The following is a 24,238-nucleotide window of genomic DNA, read 5'->3' on the forward strand; positions in this document are numbered from 1 at the left end:
TTTTGGGGCCAGAGAGAGAAAGGAAACAATGCCAAGACAACCTTGGCAATTCTCCCTGTGTTTGTCACTACTATCTCTTGTTTCAGCCATTAAAAGTATTGCAACATACATACAATGGCAAGAAGAGCATCTGCATGGAGGGGAAAGCAAATGCTTTGACCCATAAGCCCTATTCTTTACCTAAATCTAGTCCCAAGTGCTAGACAGCATGTTGACAGGGGATCCAAAAGTGATGTCTGAGGAACAGGTATCAGCTTTTTATGTACTTAAAGAGTCTGCTTTTGGTGCTTCTAAAAAAAAAAATATATATATATATATATGCATACAAGTATACGCATTTATTTCAGTGAGCATCAAGGTAAGAAAAATACGGAGGCTGAAACCATTCTACTGGAGGTTAGAAGCTATTATTCCAGCTATGAGCTTGCCCATCTTTTTGCACCAAGGCTTTGAAAGGTTTCTGTCAACTGTGTTGACTGTAATCCGTGGATGACAGTTACAATCAGTGTTTTAAATGCACTTAACTTGATTAGGTCTCAGTGCATTGTTTGCATTTCCAGCTATCATGTGCTTAGGAAGAGTGGACTATAAGCCTGGCCAGCTCTCAGGCATTCTTTTATTGATCATGACTCTCTTTCTGAAGGTGGTGAAGCTCCCACTGCCATCAACGAGAGCTCTTTGCCTGCATGAGAGAAGAGTGTGTCATATGTTTATTTAAAAATAAACAAAGTGACCTGAATCAAAAAGAGTGGTGGGTATTCAGCATCAGTATTTGGAGGGGGAGAAAAAAAAAAAAGAAAAAAGAAAAAAAAGAGCTTTATTCCAGCCCAGGAAAGGCACTGAACCAGAATGGATCAGCGAATAGGGCCTGATTTGACTTTATCCTGCCCCACCTTCAAATTTCAACTTTGTTAATGGATAGTTTTTGGAAATTGCAGACAGAGAGGATTCCTGAGTTACTGCTACCAAAATGTTTTCTGTAATAGCCAACCAGTTTTAACAATGACTACAAAACTCAGGTGGTTTCAGGCTATACTTTGAAAACTTTCCATAGGGTACAGCGGCCCTATGATCAGTGCCCCTGCTCCTACAGACCTTCGCACATGTGGCATAAGCACTGAAGAAAATCTCTTTTAATCACCTTGTCCTCCTTTCTCTTTCTAAAAAGCAATAACAATATTTTTTTTAATTAATAATCCCATTTTAAGTTTAAAATACAACCAAAAGGAGAAAATTAAAAATTAACTACTAAAGGCAGGAGTTAGAAGTTAAACAGCTGAAACTAATAGAGACCATATTTAGCTAAGTATGTGTATTTAAGTGTTTCAGGTTTAGGATAAGATCCCCTTTGCCAAAAATGTGGCAGCTATATTTGCTAGTCTCCATGGGAAATGTTATAAAGAATCAAAAGCAAACAAGTTTTCCTTTCAAATAAACTTGACCCGTATGTTTTAGACATATGTTTCCCTTTGAATCCTTGTCCTTCTTTGATGGTGCTACATACTTTTCCCCCTTTAAGAGCAAATACTTTGTTGTTATAGCAATACTTTCCCACAATTCTACCACAAGGGCCTCCCTGGTTTCTGCAGCCAGGGCTCAAAAGTCATCTCCACTCCTTGCACAGAGCTTCTCCAGGCAGGATGCCCCAAGCCCTTTCTACAGTTCTGCATGCAAACTTTAGCTATTGCACCATCATCGTAGCAATTGGGGGAAAAAAACAAAAAAACTTAGGCACATATAACTCAGTATAGAGGGAAATAAGGTTCACTTCTGAATTATCTATGACCCCCTGCACTTCTCTCTTCTTGCACACTCACTGATGTATTTTTTTCCTCTTGTTCCCAACCTTTTTGTGTGGAATTAGCTCTAGCCTTCCTCCTTCAGCTAGGATGAGAATTTTTTTTTTTTTTTTTTTTAAGATATCTGAAAAAAAATCTTGTCTCACTGTAGCTTACACAAAACTTCTGGGTTGTTAACAACATTATTCTTATTTTAGAAACGAACCCCACCCAAATTAACACATTAGGCAACAGGTTGCCAAGGCACCATACTGGACTGTCCAGAAGGACTGACACAAGATCTCTGCATCCAGAAGTAGGAAATTACAATTGCAAGTAAAAGGACTTTAACCTTTTGCTTGTGAGCAACAGCTAATTTAGACTTCGCTATGACACCACAGGGAGACAAAGGCTTACTCCAATGTACTCCAGAACTGTAATCGCTTATTCCATGTATATTCTGCTAATATATTTACAGACTTCTACCAATGTATAATTCCCCAACTTACTTCTATATCAGATCTCTTGCTTCTGCTCAGGCTCGCTTTTTGTACTTCTGCCCTCATTAGCACTCCTGTATGAACAACTCCGTAGGGAGTCTGGCACTTCAGAGTTACTTCTCTTTCTGGACATGTCTTGGTTTAATTATCTTTTTTTAACAGTATGATTAATTGTTGAAAGAGGAAACTGTGATAATCGGGAATTGGAGTGTGGTGTTACAGGCTACTAGTCCTTAGCACAAGTACTCAATTGTTGACCTGATCGTGTCAATGGAGGCTTTGGCACAGATTTAAATTTCCACAGGATCAGATTTTGGATCAATTGAGATCTGTGCCATTAACTGTAACCTTTACAAAGCATTTACATGCATCAGTAGCTGAATGTCGTAGTAATATCACAACATCCCCCAAAAAATCATGGGTCAGAAATGGGTGAGGCCATTAGCCTGAAATAGTTTGTAGTAATATCTATAGAAGAATTTATCACTGATTGCAACAGGACTAACACAGAGCATGTGGTGAAAGTGATTTTTACAAAGAACAAAGAGGATTACTTTTAATAAAAAAGCACATTTTTTTCCTCCATCTCCCACACTATCTGTTTAGAGTTTGTCAATGTGGAAAGCTCGCACCTGGGAATTTCATGGTTTCTAAAGTGAACATATCATGTGAAAAATATTTCTGGGTGAAACCCCTTGTTATAATAGGCATTTCGACAAAATCCAGAAGAAAACATGTTCTGATGAGGGGAACTAGAATATTGTGAATCACAAATCCACTATGAAAACACAGGATTGTTTGTATTAATAAAAAAAAGATGTAACAGGGGAAAAAAAGTCCCAGTCAGGATCCAAGTCCCATCATACCTGACACTGTACAAACACATCCCCAAACATTTTTATCCTGACACTGTTCTGCTAGATACCCCGCGTAGGAGAAAAAGATACTAGTTAGTCCGCTTTGCAGGACGTAACAGACAGCTCTCAGAAGAATTTCACCTTGCAAAATAAATGAACATGGATATCTAAAATGAGTTACACATGTCATCTAAAAGCTAAGCTTATTTAACTTCTTGTACTGGCCAGAGGCTGCAAGAGAAATCTACCTTGCGCTTATATTGCTCTTCTAGTTTCTTCTCACTTTCCCCTCTTCCATCGATCTATCTATATGTATATACAGACACAGAGGAAATAAATTTCTCCCTCATTCAGCCATTGCACAAGGACTTGGCAATCAGCTCCAAGACTGGTGAATGCATAAGCAGTATCCAGAAGACCACAGCCAAGGAAGCAACTACGACTAGCCCTCTTCCTAACCATCTCTGCTGACCCTAGTAGGGTCACTCAGAGCAGTAGAAACTCCTGGTACCATCAAGATGCAGACTGGCTAGCTGAACACGTGCCTTCCCATCTATTTACGCTGTAATCTCGAGAAAGATTGTTCCTTGGGAATGACAACACCTTCTGCATGCAGGACAGCCAAAATGCCCATCAGACAGGTTTCAAATATGAACGCTGGCCCTGGAAAAACTGAACATCAGCTTTTGTTAATTCTGCTAGATCTGTCCTCTGCTTGTACATTCTTACTTGAGGCTCAACACTTCTTAAAGTATTTTATACTTAAGCTATAATTAATATAATATATATACATTAAATGGTACTATTTTATATTTCATATATATTATATTCATATTGTATACGGAAGTATCTTAACATTAGGCTTACTTGCCAGTCATATACTCTTTGGCTCTAATGAATTTTCATTCAATATGCAAACAAAACCAGAAAACCCCAAAACCTCACTGATAAATGTGCCTGTTCACAGGGCTTTCACTAGCTGAGTTCAGAATGACAAATGAAAGACTTCAGATCCATTTTTTGTTTTCAATAAAAATCTTGTTTAACAGTGTCATGAATATTCATGGTTTTGGCACAGCTCCAGATTAAGCAAGAAGAGCCCAATCAAACAAGAAAACAACAGTCCACTTGGCTCTACAAAAGGATGCATTGGATTGTGTACGCTAAAGCATGCACTTAAAAAAAGGTACAAATCAAACTTTGCTGTGACTGTGCTCAAAGGGAAATAAATTCCCCCGACACCAAAAGCAATCTCTTAGTATACAAAAATAATAATAATGCTGGGCAGTAGTTACCAACTGATCCAAAGGCCACTGGCATGAGTAATATGTCATATATTTACATCACAGGAGTGCAAAGGTTGAGGAGCTGCTGGCTTGCAGCTGCTGCTCATGGTGGCAGTGGTGGCAGAGATGACCCAAAGCAGCAGCTTCCGGAGGCCCTTTGGCTATAACAGGTGTGTTGCCTCCGGCAGTGCTGCAGAGTGGTCTGAAAGGTGCTGCCTGCAGACCTCCAACTCCTCTCCCCGGTGCAGAGGGGACAGGCTTATAAATTGCACTTTCTCAGAGGCAATCTAGCAGCTGTCTGCGGTGGCCTCAACAAGTCCTTGTATTTAGGTAGGTCAAGGACTGGATTTGCAACTAAAGCTTGTGCAACAATAGGAGAGAGAAAAATTATGCCTAGCACACTTTTTTTCCTCTTAAGTCTTTGTATACTTGCATGGAAGCATCACAGCCCCTCTCAGAAAGAGCGGGTTCAGTGTAATAGTCTCAGTATGCTGATGGACATTGAGAGATGTGGAAGACCAACTAAGTGACAAAAGACTGCAGTCTCACCTAGCGGCTCTGGGGATGGCATCTTACTCTGTGACATACTGCTTTAACCACTTAGTACCACTTGCATCAATAGAGTATACTTTTATGTACATGTAACATGCTCACCTCATTACAATAAAGAATAAGAGAGACAACTTGTCTAGAAGACTATTATTTTAGAGAAGTCAGAGTCATTCTCACCATTATGATTTTCAAGCCTGACCACATGGAAATTTAATATACAAACACTGGAACTGTGATAACATTCTGTCCCCTCTCATCACACACTGCAAAGATATTATTACTCCTGTATAACACAGCCCAGGCGGTATCATATCAAATGCGAGTCTCACAGTGTGTTTAATCAGACAAGAGAAATTACAGCTCCAATCTCCATATTACTCTCTCCAGTGAGAATGTAAAGAGTGGAAGGTGCAGATAAAGCAAAATACTGAATAGGTTGCTTAAAAGGGAAAGAAAAAGAAAGACTAAGCCAAACAGTTGGGCATTCATGCAATATAAATCTCAAGTTCTAGTGTAACCAATACTTATTCACTTACATAAATTTACTCATACCAGAATATAAAGCTTAATCGAAATGATCCCATCATGATCTGCACAAGAAGCATACTAAAATTTAAACACAAGAATTCAGGTTCAACTTAGGAAAAGCTGAAAAGCATCATCCCATCTCTCCAGAGCGTGGAAAAAAGCATAGATTTTACAGCTGCTGCTTCCCAATCTCTGTTCCACATATCTACATCTGACAGATACACTTTGCAATGACATCATACTTGTGCCTGTAAGAAAATATGTTCTAAATATATTTTACAGCAGGATAGGGGTCCCGGCAAACGCTGTTCAGGGACTTGTGATAAGACTATCTTAAGCATGTCCAAGGCAGGCAGTGAAGCCGTTTGCTAGGCTTGAGAGCGGTCAGAAGGCAGCAGCGCACACTCTTCGCTGAGGTAGCAGTGCAGACACAGCCAGAGGAGTAGTAGTCTCTTGGCCAGTCTGTAATTAGCAGAGTAATATGGATTGACTAGGACAAGGAAGAAACGAAGTGGAAAGAATAATACGGAAACCCTAGACTAAGAACAGGGCGTTTCACAGTCATGAAAAGGTGTGCCTAGAGCTCGATTCAGCCCAAGTTTTTAATCACCTATCCATTCACTTGAACTGGGCACCTCTACCCTATATTATATGGGCATCTTTGTTCTGGATCTCCTCTTTCTAAAGCACTTGAAAACAGCATGAAGACACAGCAATCCTAAATTCCTTCCCGTCTGATAAACAGGATTGTGCAAGGCTCTTTACCCAGATGAGCAATCCATGCTCGCAGAACCTGCCCCAAAATTGTTACAGCTGTCCACATTAATCTGCCTCGATGATATAAGGATTTCTGTACTCAAACATTGCAGAGTCACTTTTAATCACAGGTGACAAAATGTTTAGATCAGAAAAAAGAAAATAACAAAAGTCTGACTATAAATCACAATCAGCTTTACCTACCAGGTCAGGAAAACTCATTTGTAATCTTACAAGAAACACTTCTTTAAGGACATTTTAAACCGTAGGTGAAGTATTGGAAAGATGTAAGAAGCATAAATTGCCAGATTTAAGAATTCCCTACCAAAAATCAATCCAAATTCCAATTTTCTTGAAAATACCTATCTGGAATTAATTCCCACACAAAGTTTTTTGCTGCTTTGAATGATGAAGCTCTAAAATGGAACAGAGAATGGTTTGCCCTTTTTTTTTTTTTTTTCAGAGTGTAAGAATATGCTCAGACTGAGTTAAACTCAATTTGTGTTTCTTATTTTTCTTTCCTCTTTATATTTACAGAAAAGAGAAATAAAAGATAAAAACAATTATCCATTGAACAAATGCTTGAGTCCATGTATATTTCAGAGTGGCAACTGTGATTTTTAATGTGACCGATTCAACTTCTCACGTTGTCAAAGACTCAATTACTACAGTCCTCTTGTATTTCCCCCTCCTTTTTCATGTTTCTGACTCTGAATCAATCGAGTGTTTGGCACTCGTAAAGGCAAATCATAGAGCCAATGTAACCAGCCCAGGGGGCCCCTTAAGCACCATTTAAACAATTACCAAAGTAACATTCTTTATCCATTGAGACTTCTTTTGAAGAGAGAAGGACACACGGATGTTCACTTGCTCTTGCCATGAATCTGTTAAATTTCCTCCTTGAATAGCTAGGACTTAAATAAAAAGACATAATAGGAATGAACAGCAGTGGGATATGTGGAGGCGGATATAATTATGCAACACAACAGGACAATCATTGCCTTTCTGAACAATCAGAGCTTCCTAGAACAAGAAGTTCTTGACCATTTCCCATTCCCAGGAATCGCTCTTACATCCAGCCGAGCTCTAGCCATGACTCACTCTCATTTAGTGCTATGAGAACAAGAGAGTTGTTGTAGCTCTTTCTATTGAGCCCTCTTACCTAATACGCCTAGTGTACAATGCTAGGCAAGACACCCCCAAAAATGACACCTTCTGCTATTAGCTTTACTAATATGGACAAAAGGAGCCCTATCGCCAAGCCAGAATAAGCAGTAATACTTAAAACCTAGCTAACTATATGATTTGTTTACTTTAACTCTGCAGAAGTAGGAAAGTAGCATCTGATTCATATCAAACGGGTAACCAGTTAGACCCCTTTCAACAATATTCACATATTCACATAGCAGATTCCCATCTGCAGGATTACAAACATTTCATAAAGCATGATCTTGATTTTAATAGTTACTGCACATGTTTAACTTTGGCCACAGCGCACAGAGCGAAGTGCATGAAAAGCCTTTTTGCAGAACTGGGGCTTAGAGCTTCAATCCTACAAACATTTCTATCCATGCACAGCATTTTTAATGTCATCACTCCCAATAGAATGGTCAATCAGATTAAATTGTGCTTGATTTTAGTGCAAGGTGGTACAGTCATTCCCTCATGAGAAATCCCTATAATAGTTAATAGAGATGAACCAAAAAAGGCTGTAAAGATGTTTAATGAGGTTCCATCTGAATCACTCTAAAAGCATATAGAATATAATACAGAACATGCAAGCCCCTTCTTGTAGATAAAAATTAGTTTTATTTATTTCTTACTCTAAACCAAAAAGATAATTGCTACATTTATCAGGTAATTGTGATAGGGACCAGGGAAAACCCTAGAAAACAATTTTTCAAACAGCATTTTTCCTTCCAAGAAGAGCCAGACCCAACAGCTCTCCCCCACGGGGGTGGTACAGGGGCTGCTGAGTGTCAGGGTTCAAAGGAAATCACCTCACTTACTACAACAGAGGAACTGTAACGCTTCATTTTGCATTTGCATCACTCCACACAGGTTTTGAGGAACAGCAATCTGAAAGGAACTGGGTAGCAGAGCCTCATGGAGGGGAGTGGGGCTACCAGAGTTTCCTACAGCTTTTTGTGAGATATTTGGGTTTTTTAAGGCAATAAAATAGAAGTACTAACACAGGAAAAGAACTGTTACTCCTATCATTAGTGTTCAGAAAAAGGATAGGAGGGATTTTGAACAACTGCCAAAAGTTCATGCAATCAATTCAACTTCAAAATAGAGCTGTTTAAGAGCAAAACCAAAGTTAGCATGCCTTATCTGCTATTAGATCCCATTTCCCTTAAGCACTCACCAACACATAGTCAGGGACTATTTCCACCTTGACATATTTGAAATCTAATTAAACATGGGTAGGAGTAAAAGCAGAGTTGAAGTAGTGACAAAATTATGCACGTGTTGAAAGGTGAAACCAGTTATATACCAGGGCACTAGAGTTTCAGATTACGGCTCTCTATCCACTGCAATCACGACATATTTGCACAGCTATGGCATCCATTAGGTGTACATGGTGAATAAAAAGAACACATTACAGCAGGTTTTATGTCAATGCTTACTTTGAGTAAGAAATAAAAACAGTTGTTACCATAGCAATGGACAAAGCACCCATCACCTGAGATGCTATGAAAATTAAAGAATGCAAACTACAGATGACAGCATAGCCATACTTCAGTAACACAAGGAGAGATGAAGCATGTTAATTTCTAAACAACTATTCAGGGTTTCTTTAAAGATCTTTCAGAAAATATTAAAATTAACTAGCTGTCACTGTCTATAGCTAGCTGATAAAAATCTTTGCTCAACGAAGTCAATATTTCTGCCCAGTGTTAATCACAATAGCATTGTCTCAGACAGATAAGAGAAATTCTTAAGCAGTACCCTAGAGTCTTAGAAAATGGAGATTACACATCATCTTCACACATTTTTGTCCAGGCTAGAGTGCCACTTGCAATATCCTTTTTAGGGCTTTGAACAGCTTGATTTAAGATACTAACACACTTCACCACAAAAGTCACTGGGGAATTGCTTTGAAGCTCAATGTCACCTAGCTCAGACCCTAATGGACCTAAGCCACAAGGTTGCTGTTACTTCCCTTCAGAGACTCTGTTGCTAAGTTGAGCTCGTTAAGTTGGGAATCATCACTTTCATGTGTAAGCACGAGCACAGCAGTACCCACCAGTAAATCAAAGCCCAGCGTCAAGGATCCAAGTCACTGACTTGAATGCTGCTGTGATGTTACCTGCAAGGTTGTGCAACCCCCCTGACACTGCAGCTGACTTGTGTAACACCGCCTGCTCTCTCTTCTTGTGTTTGCCCTGAGCCCCTCTGTTCAGACTACCTCTGTCCTCTTCACAGTGTACTAAGTAGACAAACAGATCAAAACTTTAACATCATCCTTTTATCATCTGCTGTCTCAGAAAACAATATTGCAATACATGTAAGTGCACATTTTCCACCATCATACAGCCAACAGCAATTAAGTACATACAAAAAACCGAAAAGATTTGGTCATTCCCTTCTACTGGAAAACTGTAATCAGGCTCCTATTGAAGAGAAAAGCAGAAGCTGGTGCTAACGAGGCCTCTCATGAATGTCTTGAATCCAGAGGGATAAAAAGTGACCTGAAGTCTGTGAATATTCTCATTACTTTCGACAGGACTAAATTTGGGTACGTTCCTAAATGACAGGCTCCTACTGTGGGTTGGTGTTTCCTTTCCATAGGAAGAACTCCCTATGCAATCAGGGCTTTTTCTAAGCTAGACATAACCTCAAGCAGAAAAATATTTTCCTTGCTACTGGTGGTATTTCTACAACCTGCTGAGACCAGGTACACCAAGTGACTCAGTAACTCCAGCAATTAGCATCACAGCACCTAATTTTTAAAAGCTATAGCAAAGCTCAGAGTCCTGAGTAAGCAGCCATGTAATCCATAACAAAATTTAGTTTCCTCAAAAGAGGATCCACAAGTGTCCAGTATGCCAAATAAGGAACCCCCTTAGGCTGGTCCACAGCAACATTCGTGCCTTAATGATCACCTGTAGGGCTGAACTGCCTTCCCAGCACTCATGGGGCAAATGAAAGACTAAGTGTGACTTTATGGTCTAGTATGTCAGGAACTCTTTTATCTGCAAAACTAAGTTGTGATTCATGATCCACAACTATTTGTGTGTTCTGTTTAACGACTAATCAGGGAGGTTGAGGAATCGAGCTCTAGACTTTGGTGTGCAAGTACCACGTATTCCTTTTAATGAGCCCGTCTCTTTTGTACAAAGACCTCAGTCTCATAGCACTTTGGAAATCAAGGCTTACATCTTAGAGCCAGAGCTTGTAAGAAAAAGCAAATCTTTTTAAGCAGCCTGACAGCTGATAATGCAGAGGGCTATGTCTGAAATGCTTCCCCCCCATTTTTCTTTTCTCCTAAGACATGCACTATTTCTCAAGTCGTCTTTTCTCTAGTCTTGCTTATCTAAGCAGCAATATGAAAATCTAAAACCATGTTGTTGGAGATGATTAGACTCTTAGTGCAAATTAACCCCCTGGTAGCTTTGCTAATAGAGACATTTTGTAACACACCAGGAACCAGACAAACAAACAAACAAACAAAAGATGCTGAATTTCTTTTTAACCCAGTCTCATCTAAACTGTGAATTAATCAGCCTTTCTGTGCACTAAAAGTCTACAGAAATGCAATTTTCTTTTCAGGAGAATATGACACACAACAGCACACACCTCTCTGAAGAGGCAGCACATACAGGGCAGGGTGGGATTTCAAGAAAGTACAGAGCACCCCAATGGGATCCCAAACGAAAAGGTGAGAAAAATTGTAGTCAAATGCCCTATACTTTATAGGAAAGCTCAACAATTCTGTAGAAATTAACTCTTAAGTGCAGAGCAGCACTTCCCACCATCCCCATGCCTTCTGTGGAAGTTTTAACTGTGTCATAAGAACATACAATTTCAGTTCTTTGTGTATGTGCTGTCACAAGTGAGGAGCTGTAGTCTGCCACAACAGAAACTTCAATCAATCTGACAATTTCTGTCTTAAATAATGAGTCCCACAAGCACCAATAAAACAATACAGATAAAACCATCAGATTTTACAGGACTACTGGGCCAGGTACATACTCTTGGACTACTCTCCATACTTCCACCCCACTCCAAATCCTTCCCCCTGCAAGCCCTGAGCTACAACTTCCTGATGTCCCTCCCAATATCATTCCAGCAAGCCACTACTGCTTTTAGAGCTTTAACAGATGCACTAGGTTTTAAAATCTTGTCATACAATTTTTCTCAGGGATACTCATTTCCATTCAGACCTACAGGCTCACACACTTTCTTGCTTACAGTGGCCTTGGAACCCAACAGCTTGTCAGATAATCACACTGAGGGTTCCCAGGAGATTCCCTAATGCATCAGACCACAGCCTTTTTCAGACAGCCAGAAAACATTATCTTGGTTCAACTAAAATCCACTCCCAGCAGTATGAAATTTCCCTCCCTACTGCTGGTTTGGGTGAACTGGGGTTTATATGGTATGATCTTTTAACGAGCCACCATTGTTTCTAATTAGGCAAGTAACCAAGGATTTAATTAACTGTTGTAACTTGAGTCACACAAGTGGCTAATAGTCTAAACAGAAATTAAATAGAGGTGCCTTATCTCATCTTTAAGCAGCCTTGCACATGCACAGGCTTTAGGAAAGGTCAGGCAGAGCAGAAGCTACCAGGAGACACACCGCACCTCAGCGCAGCATCTGAAAACAGAAGGAAAGGAGCCAGAGGGACCAGCGCGCATTTACTAACACTTGCTGCAGCATACGTGGAAAAGCAGCCAGGAATGACTTCACTAGTTTGCCCAAACTTAAGGGGATGGGAAGGGAAACTACTTACAAGAGGGGATTTTAACAAGATGCCTCAATATAAAGTTTCTGAAACTCAGATATGCCCATGCATTTGCCAGAAGTTAACCAAAACCTGCAGCTCCAGCACTTGAAGCATCGAGAGCTAGCAATTCTCTGGCTGACTAGCTGATACAGTAATTTTGTTCTCTTCCTTTTATGGTCTCCCCCTACAATGGCCCCTTATCAATTCCTTCTACTTTTCCAGTCAACATACTCAGGGAAGTTTTCAAACGTACAAGCCTGAAGCACCGAAGTCCAAATGTGTTTTATAGTTGGGTTATATAAAGTTATTATATAAACTATATATATAGTTCAGGTTAGTCTTCACTCAGCTGATTGGATTTCATGTCTTACTCTGCACCTAGCAAAATGTAGGTGTCATCTGTCACGTAACCAAGAAGGCTGACAATCACATGGACATAGCCCTGGATTTAGCTCAAGGAACCCGCAGACTTCAACTGAACATGCACTTTGGAAACACCAGTTTTCCCGATACAAAGAACATTCCTCCAAGTATTACACCACTGATCTACTTAATTCTTCTAAGACTTCTGCATGATAGGAATGCCACTTTACAGGCAGCTGATCAGGGTGTTAATGTTTTGAAAAGGGAGACTATAACTTCTGACTCTCAGTGCTGAGTTCTCTATGGACTTCGGCACCATTGAACTTCACTGCTCAGCTCCTGAACTTATCAGGGTCTAAGGTCCCTTCCTGGTTCACTGCTTGCAAAGCTGTGCTCCAGCAGCTCAGTCATGGTCAATCAGCAAATAACTTCCAAAGCAAGGCACAAAGACTCAGCTTTCTAACAACAAATCCACAGCTTATTCTCAGTGCTAAGGCATACATTGCATTGGAGATGTCAACAGAATTGTGCTGATGGTTTCGCAAGCACTGCATTTTTTTAAAATGCTTTTAAAGAAGGTCAGGGAAGGGTGCCTGTTTTCTCTTTTCTAGGTAGCTTCAATTTCAAGTTAATGATCAGTTCCTTTTTAAACTATACCAAACCTGACCCACTGCTGCCACAGACTCAAGTGACCTCTTCACTTGTTCTGGTGAGAAGCACCTTTTCTCAATCTCTATTTGAAGACATCCTCACCAGCTTGGCATTTTTGAGAACCAGTCATTTGGTTGAAGGACCCATCTGCCTCTGGTGTGATGCTGATGTCCATGAAAAGTGCCTGCTAAGGGCTAATGAAATTAAACCACCCTAACGTGATACCATTCTCTCAAAATAGTATTAACACATACTCTTCCTTGAAAATGGATTTTTTACATCACAAATGCTTTTTAAAGTTACACTGGGAAATATTTACCATTTTACTGTTAGTCTGTCATATTCTCTAGTAAACGACAATTAGGAGTATATCAACAAACTATGTCCTCATTACTTACTGACGCAGAATATAAGAAGATAGCACATGATTGCTATGAATTTTAACCATGCATTTATTTTGCAGAAATTTTAACAAAGCACTTGCAGGGTGCTATTACACTTTGTTACTTGCAAAAACCATAATTCCCACAGTGTAACAGTTTTTGTATGATTTACTGGTGCTTGTACTATGTAATACACAGATGTCCTGTGGGGATCAGAGGCTCACTATACTGAATGATGCATACAGAGCACGGCCCAGTCTCTTCCCTGAATAGTGTACAGTACAAAAAAGCAATCTGAGAAGGTGAAGATGTAAGCAGGGATAAAATGATATGCCTAAAGTAATGCAGTAAGTCCTGAGCAGAAGTAGGAAGAGAATCCAGGTCTCTTGACTTCCTAATTAGTGCACAATAAGTACTAGACCACTACCTTTCTTTCATTAACCTGCTCCACTGTAGACTTGCAGCTGAATCGTTACTAATCATTCCATAGAAGGGAAAACAAAAAAAAAAAAAAAAATCAGTAAGACAAAGTTTCACAAGGCTAAACACTAGACAATGAAATATATAAACCCTTCATCAATGAAACCCCTTCAAGCCATAATTCCCAGTTCTGAACACTTCTGCAAACCACCTCTGGCCTAGCACCTGACTTTACGAGTCCTACCAATACCATAAAATAACTGGGAAACCCCTTTCATGGGGGTTGATGGACTGGGAAAGTTTCTCCAGTTTCTCTGAATCCTGATTAAAAGTTCATAAGCAAGAGAATGCTTTTATTTTCCAGTCTTAATAACTGACTTTACTGAAAAAGCGATACAAAGTAAAATGTGAACAGAATACTCTGAAAGAATTTAGTCAGCAAGTTTGCATTTTGTTTATTAAGACAGAAACATGAATGAAGAACCTGTATCTCAGGTGAGAACAAAGAGCAGTTTGCTAGCCAGAGTGCCTGAGATATAGACTTTTCTTTATCCAGCATAAGAATTAGCCACTTACAGTTTTACCTGTGCCTCAGAATACAAGATGTATGGCTAAAGAGAAGGTTTAAGGCACTATAAAAGAAACCTAGCTGTCAGAGACTAGATCTGTGTTATTTTTTACAGACATGCAACAGGTAAAACTGTGGGTCTAAATTTCTGAAGACAAGACCATCTTTTCAATTGAAAATGGAACATGAAATAATGAGAAAACAGAAGCAAGCCTGAGGGCTTCAAACTCCTCTTCCTTCAGATGTTGACTGGAATGCTTTTGTGCAGTGAAATAACTTTTAAATATTTAAGTAATGCAAAGCTGCATAGGAAATGAAAAATGTTTTGTTGCAATTCACATCTGGAGACACACATGCACGCCCAGAAGAGCATCCCACCAAATCATTCTGTCTCTCTTCATTTCATACTGAGTTGCATTAGTTTTAAAATATGAAGAGGTATAAAAAAACCACACTCTTCATTTCACAGATAGAAATCAGCATTCCATTTACTGTGGAAAATAGGTACTTGAGATAATACGTCCCAAATGACGAGTTAACACAAAATGTAGAGTGAACTCAGCTCTGGTTTTGGTCTCATGTACTCTGGTTAACTTCAGCTTCAGCTAGTCATTACTACGTCACTTGCGTTTGCAATGATGCTACCACACTGCAGCATTAAAAAATTATAAACCAGCAATTAAACACAGGTAAATTTCAGGGTACTAAAGGTTATTTCATCATAAGATAAGATTAAAATGCCAGTATCTAAAATTAAACAGTGATTGCTTGAAAATGTTATTACTTTTGTTTCTTCTACATACAGCGGGTAGAACAGCTGGGGGCAGTGCCAAGCACAGACAGCTCCTCCGAGTGCTTTACTCCCTATGGAGGCTCACATAGCTCTTCTATGCAAAACAGCCACAGTTAGTGCTGGAGATCCCCCTTTTCCATGACCAGTTCCTCCAAAATGGCTAATTATGGCCAGATCACAAGCTAGTCTTTGAAACATTGATATTTACAAGTAAGCAGTACACCGACATTATGATCAGAACTACTTTCCCTAGCTATGGCTATTCTGTAGCGCTACTCTATGTGTGCATCTTCCTCTAGGTTTTCAGCTGTTCCCAACACCACCTAACACAGCACTGCTGTCAATACTCATTAGGAACTGACATATAAAGCTGCCTCAGCTGATGGGTTTAATAGCTTTCCTCACTGCATTAATCCTTTATCCTTCTTCCAATCTGTAGATTTATTATCACTACTAATTATCCATTGTCTTGGGTTGATTTGTTTGCTGGACAAAGGTAATTCGGTAACACTGTTTACAACCCGTATCCCTTCAGGTGCAATGAGCTGCACTGCAAAATCTGTAATAGAAGCCTGAGGGGAAAAAAAAGTACCACTGTTTTTCACCTCTTTTCTCTAATCAGGACAGATAACAACTTCATCCCCTTTCTCTTTACTTATCCTGCTCAATACCTCCTGTAAATCGGGTTATCTGGTGGTTCAGCACCTTCCAGACTGAGTTAGAGATTAGCTGCTGCCCAGCAGAGTAACATAAAACACTTAGCACTCCCACACCTTTTGCTTTGGCCCTGTGCTGTACAGTGCTCTGCCAGATCAAATGTGGCATGTCACGCCATGAAAAGCAGATGAAGGATACTTTAATGGTGTAGTAGCTGGAAAAGCATTTAGAGCTACAGAACAAACACAGCAACGCACACAGGCCAACCTTTTCAAAGCTGTCTAATGCATTCAGCTCACCAACTCCCCAGTACTACAAATAGAAATCAAATGCCCAGTTTCCTACTTACCTTCAAATATCTCAGCATACACATGCAGGTATGTATTACTTTCTGAAAGTTAACCTCACAAGAATAGTTTATTTTCAGTACAGTTATGATTTTTCCTCTTATTTTTAGCCTGCTGGGTGTGAGGGCAGTTCATAAAAGCATTCAAGAACAGTCTTGCCCGAAGGATTTTGCTTTCTAATCCTTACAGACAATACACCCAAAATGATGACTCAGATTAGAAAAGCTTGTGTACACAGCAATTGGTGAAGTAGCAATCAATCACGGTAGCTCTGCTGAAGACAGTGATGTTAATTTATAAGAGCTCTGGGAAGTGCACAGGAGAGTTAAATGATTTTTATTTTAAGTATTGCTGTTTTTTTGCTTTTCTGTCTATACTGATGCTACTTTTCTTCTGTTCATAGTTTACCCAACTGCTAGATGTAACAGCAGTTTTCCTTACTGAGCCGGCAGCAGTAAGTGCAATTCATTTCTCTTTTGGGGGTCCAGAAATCCTTCCCCCAATGGTAGAAATGCAGTGCAATTATTTTCTTCCCCCTTCTCTATTTCTTAAGCTCTTTTATCAAGATTTTCCCATTCATATTACTGTTGATAATATACGGCAAACCTGAAACCCCTTCCATCAGAGGAAGCCAAAGTCTTTTAGGAACAGGACTGAAATAGGCTTCCCGCTCCCGAGAGTAATGCTGACCAATTGTTCACATTTTCTACGTTGCGTCTAGAAAATGTCTGTAAAGACTTACCAGAGGTGACACAGCTGGACAGGAACAGGCCTGTGAACAGAAGCTGTATCCTATAACCCATCAGTATTGTTTGAACCACTTTCACAATAGCCCTGTGCTGACTAGATGCAAGAGAGGAAGATCTGTGTTTATTCAGACAGTGCTCCTACTGTGTTAATGTACTACCATGCATAATTCGCTTCACTCCCTGTCATATTAGTCATTTGCTTTGACTTTACTGGTGTTCTTGGGCTGATAAATTTATAGATACAGTAATAGGATTCTGAATTAAGACACAATTTAAGAACACAGTTTCAATTGCAATGATTTGTGTATATGAGGTCATTTAGACCAGTCTACTTTCCTTTTGCCAGAGAAGATTTGTAGCTATTATTTTCCCTCCCTAAAGCAATGATCACATGCTGTTTGCTTCAGCACTGGGTGTTGCAATACCTCAATGAATAATATAGAAGAAGCAGAAAATAAACAAACCCACTATGCCTGGGGATAACGTGTGGTGTGTTTTTCTTTAGGATGATTAAATGTGAATGCATGTCATAGGATGTAGGGATTGCTCTGCCAGGAACCCACGAGTGTGAGAGCATACAGCCCTCTATCTAACCAGGCAAATGGCCACGGAGAAGGTTAAAGCAGCCCCCAGGCAGACCCAGCACATGCATTGGCTACTCCCTGGCTGCTGTATTCACTCGGCTTTTTTTCCTGTAAGATACAAGCACTTCATAGATTCCTGGGTCAAATTCCATACTCTTTCACACCTAGGAAGTTTCGCCAAAGACAACAGATTTCCACCACAGAATCGGGAAGCTTAACTTGGTGTTGCTAGCCTTTCACTCCACTACTAAAGCCACAGAAGAAACTTTTGAGGTTAACAGAACAGACCACACAGATTATGCCTCAATGGATGGTCTCACACCACTTTCACCAGAGGGTATCACCTGTCCCTTCCTATTGCAGTGTCAGGAAAACAGTTAAAACAACCTCCTTTTCTTTTACATGGAATTACCCTCCTGTAAAGCAAAGCTTCCATCTTATACCTTAATAACTGCACAGATCAGCACCAGCACCGCTGGAAGATACAAAAAACTTTTCAAAACCGAGACTGCTTTGGAATACCTCCCATTGCTTTTTTTGCCTTTGGTGGTGGAAAGGAGGAAGCACACTGAACAGTGCTGATTTTTAGAACGTGAGTCAGCCCTATACTACATCTCAAGACAATGACCACAAGGAAGCAAAAGCCATTTTTAAATCTTGGTCTCTTCAGCCTCTTGTGTTCCTGTATCAGGTTCAAAGTAATTTTAAGTAAAAATGCAAATCCTCTTTTCATCAAAAGGGTGTTTCAGCAAAAGAACATGGTCTGAGTGCTACATTTGTGATAACACAGAACAACCAACATACCAATGAATGTCAGACTACTCACTTCAAATAAATCAGTCACCTGTTCTCAAAATCAAAGCCAATCCATTTTGTCCATAACCACAAGTCACACAGGCAGCTACTGACATCCCACATTACCATTTCTACCTATTGCACTTCTCAGCATGCAAATGATATCCTTGCCTACGCAGTCAGATTCATTTCTGAGCAAAGAAATACATCATCAGATTTCAACAAGCTTGTTTATCTTCAAGTCACTTTTCAGGAAAATAAAGACTGTGAAACAGACCTTCAAAGGGCAAACCCCTCTCCCACCCACCCAGCAAACACCCAATTCATTGCCTTCAGATTTCTTCTTTCACCACAGCTACGCTCATTATGTGAAAAGTATTCTGTTTCTACTATTTTGCAAAAAAGGATTTTCAATAAAAGATAAGCAACACCATCAGAAAAGACTTCTATAACGGAGGTTTCACTCAGTAAACAGGTGCCTGGGAGATTATCTCTCCAACTTAACCAGAGCTGCAAACATCAGAATGATTCTGAGATGACTAAAATCCCCCTTTTTTAAAATAAAAGCCTTTTATCTGCCAAGCGACACTTCCTGTTCTAAAGGCTATTCTCCTCGGTAGTTGTCAACTATGTATTAATCTAATTCATATAAGCCTTAGAAATAAATACTTTCATGTGCAGAATCTTTTGGGAAACTCTGATTCCCTGAGGCTTTAAAGAGCAATTGTTGCTTATCACTGTGGAAATTTCCCCTGAATTTAAATCCTGGTAACCAGGAAAAAAAAAATAATATCAAATATTTCAGTGATTAACAAGTTTCTCAGCCTTTGTCACCCTCAAAGGATTTTCATCTGATCGGTAGGGAAACCACTAAAGAAGAACATAAAAGGAGAGTGATCTGACCCAGTAAGGCGGTTCTTGTCTTCCCAGGTCCTGTATTTGCCACTCCTGTCCAAAATAATGGCACTCACTTCTAACAGTCCTTTACAATCAACAGCAATATCAAACACATTAGGCCTTATTTTAAAGGGTATATGTGCTGGCAAAGACAAATGCTACTTAACTACAAGTAGACAGTTAAACCCCTCCCTAAAGAGCTCTCATAACAAAACCACTCTGTGTGGGAGAGGCAAAGCATTGCCAGAGCACTTAAAGAAAAGCAGGTAATGGAAGTTTTGCTGTGTTTAAACTCCATTCCTGCGCAATAAAAACCTGATTTTAAAAGCACTGTAAAACAGAGAACTTTTCTGGTGCCTTACTGTCTGTCACTGCATAAAAATGGCCCCACAAAAGCAGGAAGTTGTCATATTTTGTACATTGTTGCATAATGTGGAGATGTGATAAACGGCATGGCATACATGTCAACAGCCTCCTGGTGATGGAGGCTTTCAATCCTCTTCACAGTGTTTAAGGAAGGAAAGAATGTATTTCACTGACCAGGAGCAACCTTCAGCATGGATTAACTTCAAATTAGGTGAGATTCATCCCATGTCCCCAAAATCTTTGTGTGCTACCACATTAGAAACATGTAAAACCAACCTACTGTACCTGAGTATGAACTGATCCACCGTAGAATTGTTGGCAATTGTCACATAAACATTCACAACCTCTCCTTGTTTGACAGGCTTTGAGGGCAACCAGACAACAATATTACTATCCAGCCGTAGCTCCGTCAACTGAGAAGTCTCCTGACCTCGATAGAGGCTGACAGATCCGATTCTCTGCAAGTGGGACACGGTTTCATCCATGCCATCTTTTCCTGGCCGGATAGCATTTCCCTTCCTTATATCCTCAGCAGTACACTCTCCCTTCTCGTCTCCTGGTTGGATAGTATAGTAAAGCTCTACAGGGCTCCCTTCAAACTGATCTGGTGGCTTCTTACGGCCCGTGACAATCGTGGGGGGGTTAAACCAGCTTGGCAGGAGATCCAGCTCTGCAACACACAATCCCAGATCCCCTTTCAGCCTGCAGCTGCCTCTGACTTCCCGTGTCTCTCGGAAGGCAAACACCCGCAGGCAGGGCAGCCATTCTGTGGTGCTATAGTCATCCCAGTCCCTGCCCACGATGTAGAACAGGACCTGGACTTTGGGCTTGCTCAGGTAAATTTTGTCGTTCATTATGTAGGCCTTGAGCTTCCAGTTATAAGTAAACTTGTTGGCAGATCCAAAAAAGTTGGAAGTTAACATTAGGTCCTGGGGCACAACTTGCTCAACAGAAAATGGTCCATAGCTGGCATTTAATATTGGTGGTCTCTTGGCTTTATATGGGAAGAACGATTCCACCCTGGACTGCAAACTGGAATTTCTCATAAAGTCCTGGTTGGCTTCTTTGAGAAAGAAAGATGTTTCAGCACTGAAGATCCGATAGCTCACAGGTAGGTAGGTTGGTAATGAAGAAAATCTCTGATTATTGTCCAAGACCCCTCGACACTGTGTCACTAATAAAAGAAAAGGTGACGTGAGTTAGATCAAATCTGCTTATGGATTCAAAGGGACATTTACTATAACTTTAGTGAAGCTACCTGGTAAGTCAGGGATGAGCATTACTTCATGCGAAAAAATAGTTACAGTGTAGCTACATGTTTAGATGTAGCTCATTCTTTTTTTGCATTACATTCACAAAAGAAAAGAAAATGTAGGCTTTAGTGCCACCTTGCATTTATTGATGATAAACATTTTGTCACATATGCACACATACATACACAGGTGATGTACAAAGGGTCGTATGCAGCACGATCAATTATTCATACTCCTGGAGGGAGCAGGAAGAGGAAGGTTCATAGCAGAAGCAATGCTTGTCCCAGTAGCTGTTTTACATGGCTCAGCTGAACAGCAGCAGTGCTTCGCTAATGCACAGAAAACACATGAAGCACTCATTGAATACTTTGACTATCACCTGGATGTGAAATAAATAGGTTACTTGTCACTCCTATGCAATGTCTCACCTCCCTAACAAAAATTCACAAATTTCACAAATCAAAGTCAAAGCCTTCCAAAAGCCATTCCATAAGTAAACAGAGTGTCTTTTAAACCACATATGTTCTCACCTTATCCGCTCTGTCCCTGGTAATAACACACCATTCTAAGCTTTCCACCCACTTAGAAACTTCTGTCCTGTCTTTCTGTTCAGTTACAGCACGCATAAGGTATTCAGTACGTTGGTATCGTCCACTGAACCACAGCCCCCGAAGGACTGCTAATCACTGCCCCTACAGGAACACTGGCCAGGAGATCAAAGATAGTTTCTGTTCTACAGCCAAAGCCAGAAACTGCTTTTCTAAGGACCGACACCCCACCCCCGCACCCCCCCCATTTCACTCTCTTCCTCCATCAAGAAACCTTGCTCTCGTATTATTTCTAGCACTATGGTCTATGCCTCTATAATTTAGTATTGACAGTACCTCATCTTTCTAAGTTATTTAAACACAGATGCACATCACAGGCTAGAAATGTTTCAACAAGTGCTAATACATAAGATACACACAGAGAGAAATTAGCTCATACTGACCAATTTTAAGTTTCAATTGAGTATCAGATTCCTTTTGACCTAAACATTGTTTCCTATTATAAAGATTAACAACACATATTGCTGAAAGACAAACCCGATTACCTAATTAGGGTAGATAACAATAGAGGTCAGTTAAAACACATGTAGATTACATAATGCTATTCACAACCCCTCTTCCTAACTCTTACTGAAGAGATTAACTATAGGTACAGAAGGTAAATGAATAATGATGCTAGACTGTCTTTAGTATTTAAAAACAGACCTTGCCCTCAGACATATGTCAGTTCCAGTGTCCTTGGGGAATCCCATCAGTCAGCATTTAAGGTTCTGTGTAAGTTCTGCTCTTTAAAGAAGACAGACAACCATAAGGGCAATGCATAATGCCCAGATTCCTCTGAAACTCAGGAACACATAAAGATGCCTAAAACCCCCTAGAGACAGACTCTTTCATCAGCGTTCTCACAAAGGTCTGCAGCTTGAGGATTTTTGCAAACAATAGATTCATTGTCCTTCTAGCATGACTGGCTGCTAGCATGCTAATTATGCAGTCAAATTTAATTAAATGTTTTCAAGTAATAAATAATCAATATCTGTCATTATACCAAATGACTACTGCTGACAGACAACTTCACTACAATCCTGTTGTGTGTGCGCTTAGCTAGTGCATGGGCACTACTCAGTGCTGGGAAAGCAAATAATTTGGAAGGCAGGTGTTAGGCAATTAAGAAAAAAGGAAAGAAACAAATTTGGAGGAGGGGGAAATCAGAGCTCTCAAAGGACGGCAGCCATAAATTTGAAATAAGGAATTAAGATGTGTTCACTTATGTTTAATTCATGTACCACCACTGGATGGTAGAATTAGTTCTCATAAATGAGCAAACTGCCATGACTGGACAAAAATAATAATAAAAAAAAAGAAGGCAAAAAGAGAACAAGGAAGAGGTAAAAGGCCTGTCAATGAAAACACCAGCACATAGTGAATTACCAGCACAACACCCTCTCTGTCAAGTAGATTCACATTTAAAATATAACATCAGTTTAGCACAGTTACAATCCTGTAAGACTCCAATGCTTGGCATATATTTTGACTCTGCTGGAAAGGAATCTACAAAAGCCACCTCCTGAACTGATTGATTTCCCCTTAGCAGAATCAAAATATCAGCCTGTTAATGTTACATCCCAGTGTGCTATAATACTGAAATAAGGAATGCAAAAAAGATCCAAGCACTTCCTTGAATGTAAGCATTAATTGTCTTAAGCACACACATACATTTTGCTTAAGTGTTTCCAGGATTACAGATACTCTAGATTTGGCACTATTGCCACTGAGGGAATACCTTTTGGCTTCGCTAGATCTGCAAAAACCAGAAATAAACTCAGCAGGCTGCAGAGACAAGTGAAGTCCTCTGATTTCAGAGGGCTGTTGATCAGGATCCATGCTTGAAACTTAACAGCTGTTTTTCTGCAATTCCCAGGACTTTTGTTGCAGCACGCTATCCTCAGACAGTGGTCTCATTTTTGTAGGCACTCCATTTATCCCGGATCAATCATGTGGATAAGGTATGTAGGACTTGGCCCAATACTAAGAAAAACAGCCATGCAACTTCCACTTTAACAAGCTGAAGGCAAACAGCAAAACCTATGTGGTCAGAATGACAGCAAAAAGAAGAAAAAGCTTTGCTTTTTTATTGTAGTCTAAAGATTTCCACCCACTTTCGTACTGTACATAATGGAGTGTTATATTTCTATGGTGATGGCTGTACTTTAGACAATTTATTTAAGCACTTTAAGCCTTTTACTGATAAAACTGGTAGTTAAAATTGTCCATTTTATTTTAGAATCCCAACCACGTGCATCAGCAACTACAGGCCATCATTTAAGGGATTTGTTCTATAGCCTTCATCTCTACCCAGTAACCTTCATGTCCTGGTATAATTACTTATCAGTCTTTCCAGAGAACGTTTTTGTATGCTTGATCAGCTCAGCTACAAAGTTCTTTAATTTATCAGAGAATCTATTTAAACAAGATTCCGAGGTTTTCCTGAGTTTCATATCATAAGTTATTATTTTAAATAATCATTAGGCATAAGATTATGTTGTCTACCTGAAAAATAGACTGCCTGTTAGGAAAAAGAAAAAAGAAGTCATGCCTACCAGTGCTTTCAGGTGCTCTGGAACAGTTTTCTCCATTTTAAATGTTTTTCTGCT

At 39.8% G+C, this 24,238-nt stretch overlaps 1 protein-coding gene across 2 annotated transcripts in view; it reads right to left on the bottom strand.

Moving 5' to 3' along the window:
* TMEM132C (transmembrane protein 132C) overlaps nucleotides 1–24,238 on the bottom strand; it is a gene marked incomplete at both ends in the record, with an annotated part of 226,418 nt that overhangs the window by 136,101 nt on the left and 66,079 nt on the right. For both annotated transcript variants that reach the window (XM_082491866.1, XM_082491867.1), the window contains one exon: nucleotides 20,072–20,960. In XM_082491866.1, coding sequence (XP_082347992.1) covers nucleotides 20,072–20,960 — 889 coding nt within the window. The remainder of the gene's footprint in view (nucleotides 1–20,071; nucleotides 20,961–24,238) is intronic.

The sequence above is a fragment of the Vanellus vanellus genome, assembly GCF_965231255.1.
Source record: "Vanellus vanellus genome assembly, chromosome: 16".
Taxonomy (NCBI): Eukaryota; Metazoa; Chordata; class Aves; order Charadriiformes; family Charadriidae; genus Vanellus; species Vanellus vanellus.